Raw genomic sequence first — 16,783 nt, forward strand, 5'->3', positions numbered from 1 at the left:
GCGAGCCTATACGTAGTGACGACACACGAAAACTGCGGGCCCGGATTGCAGCAGCCCCTTGTCACTGTGACGAAGATTGGCACTAAGGTAAGCTGTCACTCAAATTCCTCTTTTTTTTCGTCGCCCATCAATCTAACAATCGACGCAACATGCTTGAATGCAATGGCTCGCCATGGAATGAGCCAATGTGCACTTTGCAGAATGAACAGTGAGCCAAAAGACTGATCACACATAAAGGCAAGCTGTTGTGGCGAGAGAAAAAAAAGATGTCCGCTTGTTTGGAGAAGGCGCATTGGAAATGGTGAATGAGAAGGCCAAGCGTGTGTTCACTAATCTACAGACCATTGGACTTTCGAATGTTATTATGAGAGATACCTAGTGATAACCGCAATGTAGATGGGATGTGTGCTGTTGACATTTTTATTTGTTCAACATTTGAAAGCACCAATATTATCTGATGCATGTAGCCTGAGCCGCTATACGATCTTTAGACAGCGAGGGTAGGATACATTGGTCATGAAATTGACACGAAATTGTATGCACTTTTTGTTTGTTATGGAAACACATTTGATTTATTACCTTATTTATTTTTGCAAATGGATACGGCTGGCTAAGGAGAGATTCATGGGCCTAGTGTCCCAGTTTAGGATGATACTTGGTGAACATTACGAACTGTAGATGCACAACTACTGCGTTGAAAAATGCTTTATTTAATCAAAATGTGTGGCCGGAAGTTAGGGCTACTGACTGTACAACATACCTCCCACCCTGCACGCGCGTGAATTGATAACTGCACTGTCTTAATTCCATTCTGATACACGCATACAGTGACCAAGCATTTACCACACTCCAAAAAAATATGAATCCTCCTACCCCAGAATGAAAGGCCCTGTGTTGACATAGTACCCTGACTCTATGTTCTTCATTGGCTATGTATGTATCATGCAATGGTTATATCTAATCTATGACAACAACGAAAACCTAATCTAAACCCCATGTCTGATGCATGTGTCTGTAGGACTGGTAACCACACAGGTCTTGGACTGGAATGCCCGTGTATTGGCAGCGACCATAATGGAAGCCCAGTCGGCATCTCTAGATGAGTACCCGGAGGTGGATCAGGTAAGAGATTGAAGACGAGGAGGAGTGAAGTTTGAACATTTTACAAAGTGGGTGGCCATATTCCAATGAATGAGCTGTGTGATGTTATATACCCCAAACTTAACCACAAATTCACTAGTAAATTAACTGTCTGAAGAAGGGTGTTCCTGTCCTGAATTCCCAATTTCAATGAGCTGCTGTGAAAATTAATATGACACACTTTAAAAGGCTATCAATCCTCTGGACTCCATGGCCTTTCAGCAAACATGGCAGAGATCGTGGGGGCTGAGACTAAGCACATCTTCTAGCGCTCACATAAATGTGTATTTTAACACATTTGCCTTTCAAGTCATTGTGGCAATCACAAGGGCAAGGACCATCAATATCCAGAGACCGTGAGTGGGGGAATGTTTTTCAAATACTGTAACAGCCACACATCTACAGTGTGCACGTAGGAGAGAGGCAATATTCATCATCATACATGTCTTTTTAATATAATATATGCCATTTAGCATATGCTTTTATCTATACAGAACAAAAATATAAACGCCACATATAAAGTGTTGGTCCCATGTTTCATGAGCTGAAATAAAAGATCCCAGATGTTTTCCATACGCACAAAAAGCTTATTTCTCTCATTGTGTGTACTAAATTTGTTTACATCCCTGTTAGTGAGCATTTCTCTTTTGCCAAGATAATCCATCCACCTGACAGCTGTGGCATTAAACAGCAGGATCATTACACAGGTGCACCTTGTGCTGGGGACAGTAAAAGGCCACTCTAAAATGTGAGCGGTTTTGTTACACAACACAATGCCACGAAGGTCTCAAGTTTTGAGGGAGTGTGCAATTGGCATGTTGACTGCAGGAATGTCCACCAGAGCTTTTGCCAGAGAATTGAATGTTCATTTCTCTACCAACGTCGTTTTGGCAGTTCGTCCAACCGGCCTCACAACCGCAGACCACGTGTAAGCACACCAGCCCAGGACCTCCACATCTGGCTTATTCACCTGCTGGATCGACTGAGACCAGACAACCGGACAGCTGATGAAAGATAGACTGGTTTTCTGATCCAGCCCCCTATTTTTTTTTTTATAAAGGTATCTGTGACCAACAGATGCATATCTGTAGTCCCAGCCATGTGAAATCCATAGATCAAGGCCTAAGGAATTTATTTCAATTGACTGATTTCCTTATATGAACTCTGACTCAGTAAAATCTTTGAAATTGTTGCATGTTGCGTTTTATATTTTTGTTCCGTATAAAATCACTTGCAGTCATGAGTGCATAATTTTTTTTATGTATGGGTGGTCCCATTAATCAAACCCACTGTCCTGGCATTGCACGCTCTATGCTCTACCAACTGTGCTACAGAGGACCACTTTAAAAACCAATGAATGTCAGATCTAGTGAACAATTAGGCATAGCTGGAATGAGCCTGACCTGAGGCAGTGTAGGACAGTGTCGTGTTCACTAGAAACAAAATGGAAGGAACTGTTGAAACAGGGAAGGACTAGAATGGATCATGAGTAATTTATAACTTGAGTGTAGAAGTTACAGACAGTGTATTCATCAGGGTTCAATGTGAGTGATAAATGGCTAAGGCGGTCTCTGTAAGCCGCTGAATTGAGACAGTGTTGTGAGTGGAAAGAGACAGACCAATATCTCTCTCCTCTCCCTGGGGTGTGTGTACTCACCCCATTACCACCCTGAGGGGAGTCATCCACCAACCACTGACTAACTTTACTGGATTTCACGCCTATCCCCTCCCTTCTCTTCCACTCTCCTTCTATTTTATCTGCCTGGTTTCCCGCTCTTCTCTTTACCATACTTGTCTCTTCCCTGGGTAAAGGTCTTGGTGCAGATGCGCGTGGGAGCGGATGCAGACGGGGATCCGGAGCAGAGTCTGACCGAGGGAAGCGAGGGGGGAGCAGGCAGCCCCTCTGCCATGCAGCCCCAGACGCCCATGGACACAGACAAGCAGGCCATCTACAGGTAGGCGAGTCATGGTACTCCTCCACTCCGTCCTCATCAGAGCTGTTTTCCACTTTTTTTCCCTCCTCCTTCATTTTCCTTCCCTTGTCCTGTTTATGACTGTGAACTTGTGTGTTTGTGTACCTTCATTAACTGCGTCTACTGTAGCGTTAATCCTTTGCACTCGCGTGTGTATCGTAGGCACCCCCTGTTCCCTCTGCTGGCCCTACTCTTTGAGAAGTGTGAGCAGTCGACTCAGAGCTCGGACTGCGTCAGCTCTGCCAGCTTCAATGTGGACATTGAGAACTTTGTCCGCAGCCAGAAGAAAGAGGGCAAGGGCTTCTTCTGTGACGACCCAGACGTGGACAACCTGGTGAGGAACTCTGCACGACCAGGGTCTTGTTCATTTGGGCATGCAACTGAAAACGTTTGAAAATGTTCTGCAACTGAAAACGTTTGAAAATGTTCTGCAACTGAAAAAAAATTGTTGTTTCTTATTGGATATACCCAGTTGGTCCTTTTCTGTTTCAGTCTGTTTTCTTCCTTTTGGTACCTAATGAACATGACCTAGCTATTCCACGTCTGTCTTTGACGTTAAAAGAGAATATTACGAAGTTCCACGGCTGTTGTGCCCCTCAACAAACCACTCTTGAATTGCCTCTTTACATCGAGCAATTGAAAGATTGTATGTGTGATGGTAAATGTTTTATCAAAAAGACAGAAATAAATGTTGTGACCCATGTCTTTATTGGGAAGAACTGAAGAGACATGACTGACCAGCAAACTGATGTTGAATGACCTAATTGGTAATGGTTAAGCTTAACCCTTGGCTACGGTCAGGGTTAGAGTTATGGGTTGGCAGCATACCTACCGATGGACCGCTAATGACCTGACCTTTGACCTCTGACCCCAGATGGTGAAGGCCATCCAGGTGCTGCGTATCCACCTCCTGGAGCTGGAGAAAGTGAGCGACTTGTGTAAGGACTTCTGTAGCCGCTACATCGCCTGCCTGCGTACCAAGATGAACAGTGAGACCCTGCTGAGTGGAGGAGATACTGACAGCCCCTGTTCCCCTGTCCAGATACAGGTACACACACTCACACACAGGTTATACACACACATTTTCCCTTCATAGATTGTTTGTATCTTTCCCAGAGGGAACTTTGGCTATTGTATTGGGATTAAATGATAAGCACATAATAGTACAATTCACACATTATAGGTATAAATTATACAAGATGAACACAAATTTAATGTGAATGCAGTTAGGCTAATTCTGTGTGTGTTTCACCCACAGACCTCCAGCCCACTGACAGGAACCCTTAGCCCTCAAGGCATTGTGATGTCAGCCTCAACCCTGCAGCAGGGCAACGTTACCCTGACAACAGTCAATTCTGCTGGCCAAGTGTTAGCAGGTATGTCTCCGTGGCATACCACCTCTACAGGTACCCTCTCCTCTCCGCCTTACTGTGTCCCTGTTAAGACAACTACTAGCAATACTGGGTCATATTAATTATGGTACACCGTCGCAAAACATTTTGCAACGGATAACGAAAACAATATTTTCTTATCAGGTTCAGGTAGTACTTCAGGTAGTACTAACTGTTTTAGTCAGTTTTCTTGAATCCGTGAATGTTGCCTCTTTTTTTCAGAGTTGATTTCAGTTGATTATGGTGAGGTGCTGAGGGTCCTTGGTTCAAGGTGTTACCAAAAATGCCCTAACTTTTATTTGTGTATTTGAGCAGGTGGTACAGTGTACCAGCCCATCACAGTAGTCACTCCTCAGGGACAGGTGGTGGGACAAGCTATCTCACCCCAGACAATACGCATCAACAACACACAGGTGAGGAATACACCACACACACACAGACAGACGCACGGTCACAGTCACACAAACTACAGCCGGTTCTGTGACTTGACTGTGTGTGTGTGTGTGTGTGTGTACAGCTCCAGTTGCAGCTCAATCAGGACCTAAGCAGTTTCTTCACCCAGGAGGACAGCTCATCCAAGAGCAACAAGAGGGGGGTCCTGCCCAAATCAGCCACCAACATCATGCGCACCTGGCTCTTCCAACACATAGGGGTGAGTGAAAAATACCTTGTACCAACCGTTCCTAAGATTAGAATAACTTCACCTATAACTGAATGTATTGTAACCCAGAGTAAAGCTCTGCTAGGTTATTCCAAGGGTGTCTGAGCATGCTTGCGTGCGTGTGAGTGTGCATGTATTTGAGAGAGAATGATGGCCCCCGTCACGATGGCTCGTCCCATGATGGCTCGGAGCGGTTGCATTGACAGAGACGGATGTGTTAGGTCCTCATATGACTGGCCCATGGTCTGCTGGCTAAATGCTAATCCGAGGTTAATCAGTGGACAGCCCACAGGCCCAATGGTGAATCTAACCAGACTGGTAGCTCACAGAGACCCTTTGTTCCCTGTGTGTGTGGGTGTCGGTGTGTGTTTGTTGTGTGCCTGCGCGTGGACGTGTGTGTGTAAGAGACGGTTAACTAGCAGCCAGATGTTAGAACATCCTAGGCCTCACAAAGACACACTTTGAGATGACGTGTCTTCACTGCAGCTTGTTCCTCTCTGCTTGCTCCCGAGCGGCCAATCCTGGCCCTCAAGCCTTTGTACATCCTAAAGTTGAATCTAAATGCATCCGGGTTGGGACGAAAGCCTAACCTCCCAGTACCTCAGAATTTTCCCCCACATGGCCCACTAGCAATTTATACCGGTGTAAGTAATGGTCCCTGTGGTACCCACAAACGTTGCGTGATAGCAGATCAAGTAACAGAGAAATTGGGTAAAAAGGTATCCGACTAGTGGCCAGGCTGCTCCGAACTCTTAATTCACATAGAAGCGACTTTACTTAATCAACATCTTGTGCCGTTCCAATACAAATTGACCTTTAGTCTTACGTCATCCATCCACAGTCTCTCCCAGTACCTACTCGGCTTAATAGGGAGCTAATAGAACTCATTTGCTGTAAATGATTGTTTGTGTTCTTTACCCTTCTCTCTCTTTCTTTCTCTCTCAGCATCCCTATCCCACAGAGGACGAGAAGAAACAGCTTGCCATACAGACCAACCTGACCCTGCTGCAGGTCAACAACTGGTGAGGCAATCTTTCACGCACATACCCACACACACCTTAAACCCAAGCGTAGAAATGTGGCCTCGGATGATTGGCTTAGCCCCTGTCCGTCTCTCCCTCTCCAGGTTCATTAATGCTAGGAGGCGGATCCTCCAGCCCATGATGGACAGCAGTGCTTCAGACGCGCCCAAGAGCAGGAAGAGGACTCCCCAGAGCCGGCCCACCCAGCGTTTCTGGCCCATGGCCAACAACATTGCCTCGGCCGGTGTAGGGCAAGAGGTGGCCATGGACGATGACGGTAAATGCCCAGAAAAACAAATAATATGAAAAGTCTGCAACTCTGATATGCTCCTGTTGTAAATGTATTAAACCGCAAGTGAGAAATCACAGTAGGAACATATCAGAGTTCCGGAGATGATTTTTTAATTTTTTTATCCCCAGTCCTTACTACAGGCTGGGATGAATGTGGTTTTCACACCTTGATATGACTTGATCTTGTCCTTAACACACCGGCCATCTCTATTACCACAATAACCCCGGTCAACTCTTGACTATACGCTGTCCAATTACGTGCTGGTTAGTGGGTGTGGCTGAAGCTTGATCTGTTTCCCCCTGTGCCCTCAGTTACCATGGTGACGATGGGCATGAGTGTAGACGAGCTGCAGACGCTGACCTCAGACAGTGCAACACTGGCCATGCAGCAGGTGATGATGGGAGGACACAGCGAGGAGGAGGACGGCGAGAGCGAGGAGGAGGAGGAAGAAGAGGAGGAGGAGGAGGAGGGGGGTGACATGGCCGGATTGGAGTGACATACCACTACTGCGGGATGTGATGTCACACCCTCATGCATGCCTGTGTTTGACTATATTACTCAACACTCATCACAGTGTCCAAGACAACCCACACTAGGCCTTTAAGGTCCTTCTAGAAACAGAAAAAAAAATGCTATTTTTATATGTAAAATGTTTGGAATGAAGGCTGTTTTATTTTTTTCATTTGGCTTTTTTGCTTAGTGTTTTTATTTTGTTTAGTTTGTTTTTTAAAGAATATTTATGTATGAACATTGAATGTCCAATATGGCTGACCTGCTTTTCAAGGTCTGTTGGATTTCTCTAATAATAAAATGTTCAAGAAAGATTCTCCTCAACTTAGTTTTTTTATTTCGGAGTGTCGACGCAGTGTTTTCAGGGGAGGATATCGACATGATGAACTAGGATGTGTTGGAGGACGTATTGATAGTTGTGCAAAGACGTCTGTACCAAAAAATTCACACATGCTTATGAGTGCAACATCAAAAATGAATCATTGGGAAAAAAGCTTTTTTTGTAAAAATAAATACATATCTTTATGGCATTTAAAAATTATACAGGTTTTTACTTGTGTTCTCTGTACCACATTTCTCTACAAACACTGCTATATAACAGTATATTATACACAGTACATGTTACAGCTATTCCATTTGTCTACATACACAGTTTGTGTGTAGGGATGGAAGGGGCTCACGGTGGAGATGTCGACCTTCTAATGAGACCAAACTTAGGCCAGGATTTAATCTGATCACCCTTTTTGACTATGCCCCACTTACAGGCGATGTTACCACGATCGTGGAGATCGCATTCAAAGTAAACGCTGCAGATGTCGGCTCAATCGGAAATGACCTTTTAATGTCAACTTTGCTACAACGTGGATCCTCCGCAGTCCGTATTGAATCCTGGCCCTAGTTCATCTCCCCAGTCCTCCATTTATTGTCCACCATTCCCCCCCATCTTGCTTCTCTGACTTTAAAATAGAGCTGTTGCTCAGCCTCAGATTGTGTCCATTCATTGTTGTGCTTTAGAACAAATAATTAGTGTCTCTGAGTAAAGTCCTCTAAATATGTGAGCTACTGTATCCTTTGGGGATCAAGGACTCAGTGCCTCTTCTTTCTGGGGAAAGATATCACAGAATGGGTGTATGTCATTTTGATGTTAAATAGACTAACAGATTTAACTGACTAATCCTAAAGAATAAACTACCAAAAGGTTTTCCATTGATTTCACTGGCTGTCTCAAACTTTAAGACTCCTTCACTCTTAAAGGAACAGTTCATTCTGCATTCTGGTGAAACTCTTAGTAAATCCAGGCCTAAATTCATTTTGATGTCTGAAAACATCTGACAAACTTTGATTTTGGCGTGAACGGTCAATTTAAACCATGTATCTCTCTCCTTTGCATTGCAGCCTTAACAGTATTGCAGTACTGTCTGCCACCAGTAGAGTTCATGAGTGCTACAGTATCAACAGTAGAATTCACCTCCATCTGCTGGTGGATCCAGCTCAGAGCGTGGGAGATGAGAGTGTACAAGGCAGGATTGTCCCTCTCAGCACAGCCATAGCCCCAGCTAGTGGCCCCCGCCAGCTTCCACACTGACGAGTCCTCACAGGCCAGAGGGCCTCCGCTATCCCCCTGAGGAGCCAAACACACCAGGATTAGCAGCAGTGCATTTGACTCCAAATAGGTGAGCTTTATAACACAAAACACACTGTGCTAACGAACGGTTAAAAGCAGCGGGTGACCGTCCTAGCGCCTTTGAACAGGAAATCGGTCGACATTTTCTGTTCATTTTCTGACGTTTGGTGATGGCAAACACACAGTGGCCACCCCCTGCTTTTAACCGTTTGTCTTCGCTGTGTGCTTTTTGTCTGCACTTTGTCCTTTAGACAAATGGTGCATGGAACTCTGAGGTCCACTTCTGAAAGATACCTGGCAAGAGTCTTTGCCGCCCTCTAGGTAGCCTGCACAGACAAGCCAAGGGGAGATGGCTCCCTGGTACACTCCTGGTCCACTGCAGTCCCTGCTGGAGAGCACAGGGACCTGGGCAGAGTGCATGGACACACTGGTCTCCCCTGGAAAGACACACACACACACAGAGAGAGGAAGGGCAGGAAAGCTGTATCACAGTGTGTGCCCGCATGCATGAATGCGTGCATGTGGTGCGTGCTTGCGCATCTAGTCAGGTGTTGAATTTGAGCCCATTCACCTCCATCCACTGTGGCACCCCACCCAGAGATCCAGCACATCTTCCCCTCCTCAAATCTCTCCCCATAGTTCGGCAGGCAGATAGGCTCAACCAGACCTGGAGGAAAATACTTAGCCAATGAGCCTGCTGTGCTCCTTCAGATTTGAGGTGAATAAGAGCAGTTACTCTTAGGGCTCTAATCAATCCGTATCGCGGAAGTTCAACGCTAAAGCCCAATTTAAAGGCAATGTTCCTGCGTTGGCGGGGGACTGTATTCACGGTAAACCTTGCATACTGTATGTCAGCATAATCAGAAATTACCTTTACATTTCTATCACGTAATCTGTAATGCGTCAGCGATACAGATTGAATATTGAATAGAGCCCTATATCACTATCACTCAGTAGGACAGACAGGAAGAATTGGGACACATTTTTGGGTTGTTTTGCCTTGGTACTCCATGATACAATGACTATGAGGTTAGAGTGCAGACTGTCAGCTTAAATATGTCCATATCGGCTGAACCGTTTAGAAGAAATATATATTTGTGACTTTTTCACTCATCCTTATTCAAGATTTATTCAGGATTATCCGTAATCATGGTAGCATCCACATTAACGAATAAGTGTTAATAAACATATTGTATTCTTATTTACATTAAAAGTCACTGCAAAATGACACAATACATTATTTACCATTCATTTCTATTGGGCACAAAATAATCTGAAACACAAACAAATACAAACAGTAAATTAATCGAACAAATGTGTAGAGTCACAAGTGTGATGTAGTCATTGCGTGCTATGAATATGGAGCCAAACACTTAACTTTTTACTACTTTAATAAACATATAAGTGTCCCAATTTGTCCCAATACTTTTGGTCCCCTAAAAATGTGTAACGGTTCACCCGATATGGATGAAAATACCCTCAAATTAAACCCGACAGCCTGCACTTTAATCTCATAATCATTGTGTCATTTAAAATCCAAAGTGCTGGAGTACAGAGCCAAAACAACAACAAAATGTCGCAGTCCCAATACATTTGGGTCTCATTGTAGATCGTGGTACCATTAAAGGTAAGAGGCTCTGTAAGCTTCAATAGAGCGATGTCATAGTTTAAGCCCTTGGGTTGGTAGCTGGCATGGTAGATAATCTTCTCCAAAGAGCGAGACAGCACCCCATTGACTGGCTGATCTGTCAATCCCACATGCACCGCCCACAGCATGGTGTTTGTTGCAAACCTTGAGAAGGGATGGACAGTCAACCAATGAAAAATCATATCACTTTTAGAAGTTATGCTGTGTTCATGTAAGGTCAGTACGGTATAAATGTTTGTGTGCGTACGTACTTGCATGCGTGTGTGTGCGCGCATGTGCACCTGTGTTTGTGAGAGAGACTCACCCGTAGACACAGTGTGCTGCTGTCACTATCCAGCGTGGTGTGATGATGGAGCCCCCACAGAGGTGTTGGTTCTGATAGTGCAGGCTGGCCTGCCAGGGAAACTGGCCTGGTTTGGAGACGTTCCCTCCCACAATACGAGACCTGAACATGGGCCTGGAGCCACAATCTGCAGGGGGCAGCCAGGGGAAAACCATTGATATGATAATGTTGCTGGTATACATTCACAACGCACACACACACACACACTTCCTAACTCCACTGTCACTCTTTCACTCACCTAGGCACTTGAGTACGATCACACTCTCAGAGCTGCACTGGGTCTTACTGGGAAAACAGAGAATGAAGGCTTATACTTACTGCCAACATACACACAGACAGTCTGTGGACCTGAGCACAGAACCAATTGTATATAACATGCTGGGAATAACTTCAGAAAATGAAATTATACAGTAAACTGGTTCAAATGAGGTTATTCTCTGTGTAACACCAACAGGAAAGTTTGATGTATGGTCTCATTTGTACCATGTACAAACCCAGTCAAGCCCTTATGTCATTGAGAAAGATGACATGGACTGAAGTGAAACATGAGATTACAACTAGACTTATGAAGCAGAGCAGAGCAACATAAACAATCAACACGCGCTTACGAAACATGCTTTAGTTAGTGCCGCCGAGCAACATGCGTTTCTGAGGGAAACGCAGAATTAGCCTAATTAGAATTAGCCTTCCATTGTTTCACATGACAAATACTGTATCATGCGCCACTTTGGGGGTACCTCCAGACAGTTTTGCCTTGCAAAAGTTTTGTTTTTTTCCAAATACAGAGAAATTCTTGAGGGAAACCTGTTTCAGTCTTCCAGAGATTTGAGACTGGGACGGAGGTTCACCTTCCAGCAGGACAATGACCCTAAGCATACTGCTAAAGCAACACTTGAGTGGTTTAAGGGGAAACATGTAAATGTCTTGGAATGGCCTAGTCAAAGCCCAGACCTCAATCCAATTGAGAATCTGTGGTATAACTTCAAGATTGCTGTACACCAGCGGAACCCATCCAACTTGAAGGAGCTGGAGCAGTTTTGCCTTGAAGGATGGGGAAAAAAACAGTGGCTAGATGTGCCAAGTTTATAGAGACATACCCCAAGAGACTTGCAGCTGTAATTGCTGCAAAAGGTGGTTCTACAAGGTATTTACTTTCGGGGGGTGAATAGTTATGCACACTCAAGTGTTCTGTTTTTTTGTCTTATTTCTTGTTTGTTTCACAAGAAAATATATTTGCATCTTCAAAGTGGTAGACATGTTGTGTAAATCAAATGATACAAACCCCCCAAAAATATGTTTTAATTCCAGTGTGTAAGGCAACAAAATAGGAAAAATGCCAAGGGGAGTGAATACTTTCGCAAGCCACTGTAGCTCAAAATGCTTCAGTTCCGATAACAGGAACGGGGAGACATTCAACCATCACAGCCCTGTTGACAGCCTTACATCAGCATAGTATGTAGTCCTTGCGGTGGCATACTGTACCTTGATGGCACAATCAAGAATTTGAGTACTTAACGCAATAGTGCTTGGGAAAAGATCTTTGGTTGTAAGGACATACGCTAGAAGAGGAAGAACTTGCTGCTGCAGCTGTACATTAGAACTTTAACAAAAAGACTGGCAGACTGGTAATGAGCACAGTTTTATTTTCTGTCAGAAATGGATGGCCAAATGGTTCACCTGAGGAAGGTGGTGTTATGGATCTTGACAGTCTGCTGGCGATCTGGATGACTCAGGTTGACTGATACCAGGTTAGCCTGGAAGGCCGACTCGACAGAGGAGAGAGGCAGGGATCTGGAACTGATGTAGCTGAGCGAACAAGAAGGAACCACACAGAGATTTACAGTTTATTGGGGCAAATAGTGTGAATTTTAATTTGCCGCTTATAAGGCAGTGGGTGGATTTGGGATGGTATTATGCTGACATTCTGTGACTAGATCCATTGACAGAACTAGCCATTCATTCATTCACAATCCATTTCTAAAAGTGGTCACAGGATCCTAATATACTTGGACCACAACGGAAATAAATCTGTTGACCTTATTGTGTTTTATCCACAGTTATTTTGAATGTGTGTCTTTGATTTCATGTGGCTGAGTCAACTTTATTTGTATTTTATAAAAGTAATGAATTATTAATCCAAACATACTCCTAACATTAACTAGGAAGGTCTTAAAGGGATACTTTGGGATTTTGGCACTACATCTTTAGTCTTTATCTACTTCCCCAGAATCAGATGAACTTGTGGATACCATTTTTATGTCTCTGTGTCCAGTTGAAAGGAAGTTAGAGGTAGTTTTGTGAGCCAATGCTAACTGGCGTTAGCACAATGACTGGAAGTCTATGGGTATCTACTATGCTAGCAGATACCCATAGACTTTCAGTCATTACGCTAATGCTAGTTAGCAATTGCGCTAGTGCTAGTTAGCAACTTCCTTCAAACTGCACGCAGAGACTTAAAAATTGTATCCACATGTTCATCTGTGTCTGGGGAAATAGATAAAGGGCTTCATTACCAAAATGATCCCCAAAATGGGAACGTGGCCAGATCCGTTGTAACACTGCCGATGGTATAACTGACAATCTTGACCTACTTAGAGCGCTGGTTGTTTGGGATGGTGATTTTTCACTTCATTTAATGCCAGGCTGATTTTAATGGGATTAGCAATGCAGTTAATGGGACCTTTGGGTACAGAAACCCATTAGAAAGCCCTCCCTCTGAATTCTGGGTAAATGTGGGAGTATTACAACTAGGAGGGAGAGAGTTTTATCACAAACTGCAGAGTCATGTCGATGTAATAGTCTCTTTCTCCTCGGGCCCTGTGGGAGAATGGTTTCTATGGTGGAATGATCTGTATTCTCTGTATCTCTTGACATTGCTCCACTCACCCTCACCCTAGTCATCCACCATGCCAGCCCCAGTGAACCTCTGGCCCTTCACTTATCTTTTTGCCCCTGTCACAGAGAACTAATTCAATTCCGTTCAATTCCCAACAGTGTACCTGGAGTATCCCAGCTGTTTGCAGGCAGAATAACCCAGTGTGTGATCCCAGTTGGTGGAGCACACAGTCCTCCATACACCCCTACTGTTGATCTGCAGCACAGAGCTCCTCCCACTCAGACGCACTAAGGGACAGACAGACAGACAGACAGACAGACAGTGTGTGTACATGTTACTCTGGGAAAAGTCTGGCCTATCTGACCTAGCCTGGGGACGAGGTTACACAGTGAATAATGTGGATGAATGGTGTGAGGGAATTTCAAGCCCTTTATCAGGGTTTCAGTGTGGGGGGGGGGGGGTTAGTCGTGTATGCGTGTGGGAGAGAAGTGTGCATCTCACCACATTGCAGTTCGTCCTCCCCATCTGCGCAGTCGCTGACTCCATCACACTGCGCAGATCTGGCAAAACACAAAGTGGATGTGCTACAGTGGAACTTCCCCGTGCAGCTGACTCCCACTTTGGGAACAAGGAGGACACACGCATGTACACACAGACACATACACACACGCACACATTGTTACACACAGTGGTGGAATTGGAAAGAGGTCGTAGTAAAATCCTATGATTCTATGTAAAAAAAGCACGTCACAATGATATGTAATGACATGTTCCATCCCTGATTACACACACAACTTGTCGTGTCAATCAGGCCTCAAGAGTAACGTACTGCACCCTGTCTCCTGTTACACATACGACACACGACTCCTCTTACAATCACAATAAAACAGTACAGAACAACGATACTATTACAATAACACTATGAGCCACTCAGACACTGTATATCCTAATCCTAGTACTTGATACTATATTCTAACGCACAACATTGCCCGTTGTAATAGATAGATAACACTTTATAATACAGCCATATAGTGTCAAGTGCAAATGTGTCCTTGATTTCAATCCAACGACACATGGTCCAATATAACTGCTTATAGACAGATTATCTTTCTGCAATAATATGCTTCATAATGACTATGTAATAACAAGGCCACAAACAGTGTTCCCTTACCTCCAAGCCCAATGCCTAGGGCTAGACTCAGGGCCAGTAGACCACACGCAATCACCAGCAGCAGCCAGTGTGCCAGGAGCTGGCTGCATAGAGTCTTAGTCTCCACCAAGCCGTCATCTGAACCACCAGAAATTAACCATGAGAGAAAATCTAAACAATGGGGGACAGGGCAACACTGGCACTAGTAAGGTCATAAACCATTGAGAGCCATGGTTAGCCCCATTACAACACGCGAGGCACTCATAGATAGAGCAAGGGGGTTTTCCTGACTCTGTGTCCAGACCACGAAAAACTCTTGACGCATAGATGGAGAGTCATTGTGTCCTCTGAGGCTTCCATACCGTGCATGAAGGGCCGGACCTTGATGAAGCGCATGGAAGGCAGGTAGCTGGGTGGGGTGAGCAGGCCCTGGCTCTTTGGGATGGGGGCAGGGGGCTCCTGGAGCGGAGCGGTGGGCACATGGGGGTCCTGGAGGTTCTGAGAGAAGGAGCCGCTGGTCTGGCTACTGAGGGAGCTGGCATTGAAGGTGGTGAGGATCTCCACGATTGGCAGGTCCTCGTTACTCACAGACTCAACCTCAATACGGACCGTTCCCTCTGCCCCAGACACCTGTATGGAGTGTGTACGAGAGAGAGCGAGAGAGAGAGAGAGAGAGAGACAAATAGAGAGACAGAGAGAAATAGAGGGAAGGCGTGCGAGAGAGAAGATGGATGGCGTGAGAGAGAGAGGGGGAGAGAAAAAGGGAAAATGAGAACGAGATAGAAAGAAAGAAAAAGAGATGAGGATGAGTCTTCCTTGTCAGTTGTTCGTTCATCTGAACAGCGTTGACGTTAAAACACGTAGACCTCGGGAGGTCAGTCTGGCTACACACCTCCCTCTCTTCGGCGAAACCATCAGCACCAGTCTTGTCACTATCAGGCATGGCCATATCTCCTCACCCAGCTAATCATCTTGGCCCCATGGTAGTAAGATGACCACCGCTGGAGGCTGGTGGAGCGATGGGAGAGTAAGGACTGCACTGACAAACATCCAGGATATAATGCTACTGCCTAGCTGAGTGACTGACCAATTGACCGACCACCACCAATGGAGAACCTGAACGCATACTCCCTGTATATTGCTCACATACCAGTTTCCTAGCAAACTGTATTCACTAACTAACTCACTAACTGACAAATTTACCTTTGTAATCCGTATGCCCGACAAACTGCCTGACAAACTGGCCAGATCTTGGTCTGGCCAACTGACTGACAAACTGTCTCTCTGTTGTCCTCCTCTCTCTCTCTCTCTCTCTCTCTCTCTCTCTCTCTCTCTCTCTCTCTCTCTCTCTCTCTCTCTCTCGTGTCTTCACTCTGGCCACACCCTGATGGAGAGAATGGGACACCTGAGCAGGTGCAACACCAGTGTGCCGTGCCACATAAAGGGGGAGATCAAGTAACGTCTGAAAGCTCCTCGACCTCGCGGGTAAGGTTACAGTGGAGTATTCTGGGAAGACACTCAGGTCACATTGCTGCTACAGGTGTTGGGGGAATTAGGGAGGGCGTGGGGGGTCTGTGGTTGTAAGGTGAAAGGTCATAAGCCTACTTACTGGCTTTTCCATATGATGGGGTCACTCAGGTGTACAGGCTAACAGAGATGGATGTAAGGAGGCCATGCATCTGGGGAGTGCTCCGTCATTTGAATTGCACAGTGCGTGACTGATCATTGGCGCATACTGTATAACAGGAAGGTTTCTCTATTTTTCAACAGTCAAGATCTTTGATGCGTACTTATCTGAATCTAAGTGTATGACTAATATAAAATACTATACGCTAGTAATTGTGTAGTGAACAGAGCCTCTAGTGATCTAACGCCACCAATCGCAGCACCGTGTCACCAAGGAGTGGAGGAACGATAAGTTCCATTACATCACAGGTCATTAGCTAGTGAGGTTACTGGAGAACCCTTTAGCGTTTGACCCTTTTCCTCTGCTTCCTGTGTCTTGTTTCCTTGGGTGGCGCTTCGGTGTCTTTACGTGTGCGGGTGTATGGCCACGATTTTAGCATATAAATCTTGGTGGGGCAAAAAAAACATGCCAGCAAAGCCACTACACATCACAACACTAAACAATACATTAATCGCACTATAATGGTGACAAACGGTGGCCACCAACAGGTATGGCCTACATGAAGC

At 45.1% G+C, this 16,783-nt stretch overlaps 2 protein-coding genes across 5 annotated transcripts; one reads left to right on the forward strand and one right to left on the reverse strand.

Moving 5' to 3' along the window:
* Positions 1–7,303, forward strand: LOC111971002 (homeobox protein PKNOX1). Of its 4 annotated transcripts, none has more exons than XM_023997796.1 (11): positions 1–87; positions 1,019–1,122; positions 2,953–3,095; positions 3,276–3,447; positions 3,988–4,161; positions 4,372–4,519; positions 4,820–4,917; positions 5,022–5,156; positions 6,111–6,187; positions 6,292–6,464; positions 6,791–7,303. In XM_023997796.1, exons 2-11 carry the CDS (start codon positions 1,075–1,077, stop codon positions 6,973–6,975), a joined length of 1,353 nt encoding a protein of 450 aa, XP_023853564.1. In that variant the 5' UTR covers positions 1–87; positions 1,019–1,074; the 3' UTR covers positions 6,976–7,303. The 4 variants fall into 4 exon arrangements, with proteins under 4 accessions (XP_023853564.1, XP_023853566.1, XP_070302079.1 ...); XM_023997798.1 differs by having other exon boundaries at positions 4,372–4,489; XM_070445978.1 differs by lacking the exon at positions 1–87 and adding an exon at positions 176–237.
* A 764-nt stretch (positions 7,304–8,067) lies between these two features.
* On the reverse strand, positions 8,068–15,539 carry LOC111971105 (transmembrane protease serine 3-like). Its single transcript, XM_070445881.1, has 13 exons — positions 15,483–15,539; positions 14,882–15,220; positions 14,612–14,792; positions 13,942–14,058; positions 13,604–13,727; positions 12,282–12,410; positions 10,843–10,889; positions 10,566–10,731; positions 10,233–10,405; positions 9,185–9,280; positions 8,908–9,050; positions 8,458–8,610; positions 8,068–8,091 (listed from the first exon to the last, which is right to left on the reverse strand). The coding sequence occupies exons 1-13, from the start codon at positions 15,537–15,539 to the stop codon at positions 8,068–8,070; spliced, it is 1,749 nt and encodes a 582-aa protein (XP_070301982.1).
* Between the last annotated feature and the right edge of the window lie 1,244 nt (positions 15,540–16,783).

This window comes from Salvelinus sp. IW2-2015, linkage group LG12 (assembly GCF_002910315.2).
Source record: "Salvelinus sp. IW2-2015 linkage group LG12, ASM291031v2, whole genome shotgun sequence".
Taxonomy (NCBI): domain Eukaryota; kingdom Metazoa; phylum Chordata; class Actinopteri; order Salmoniformes; family Salmonidae; genus Salvelinus; species Salvelinus sp. IW2-2015.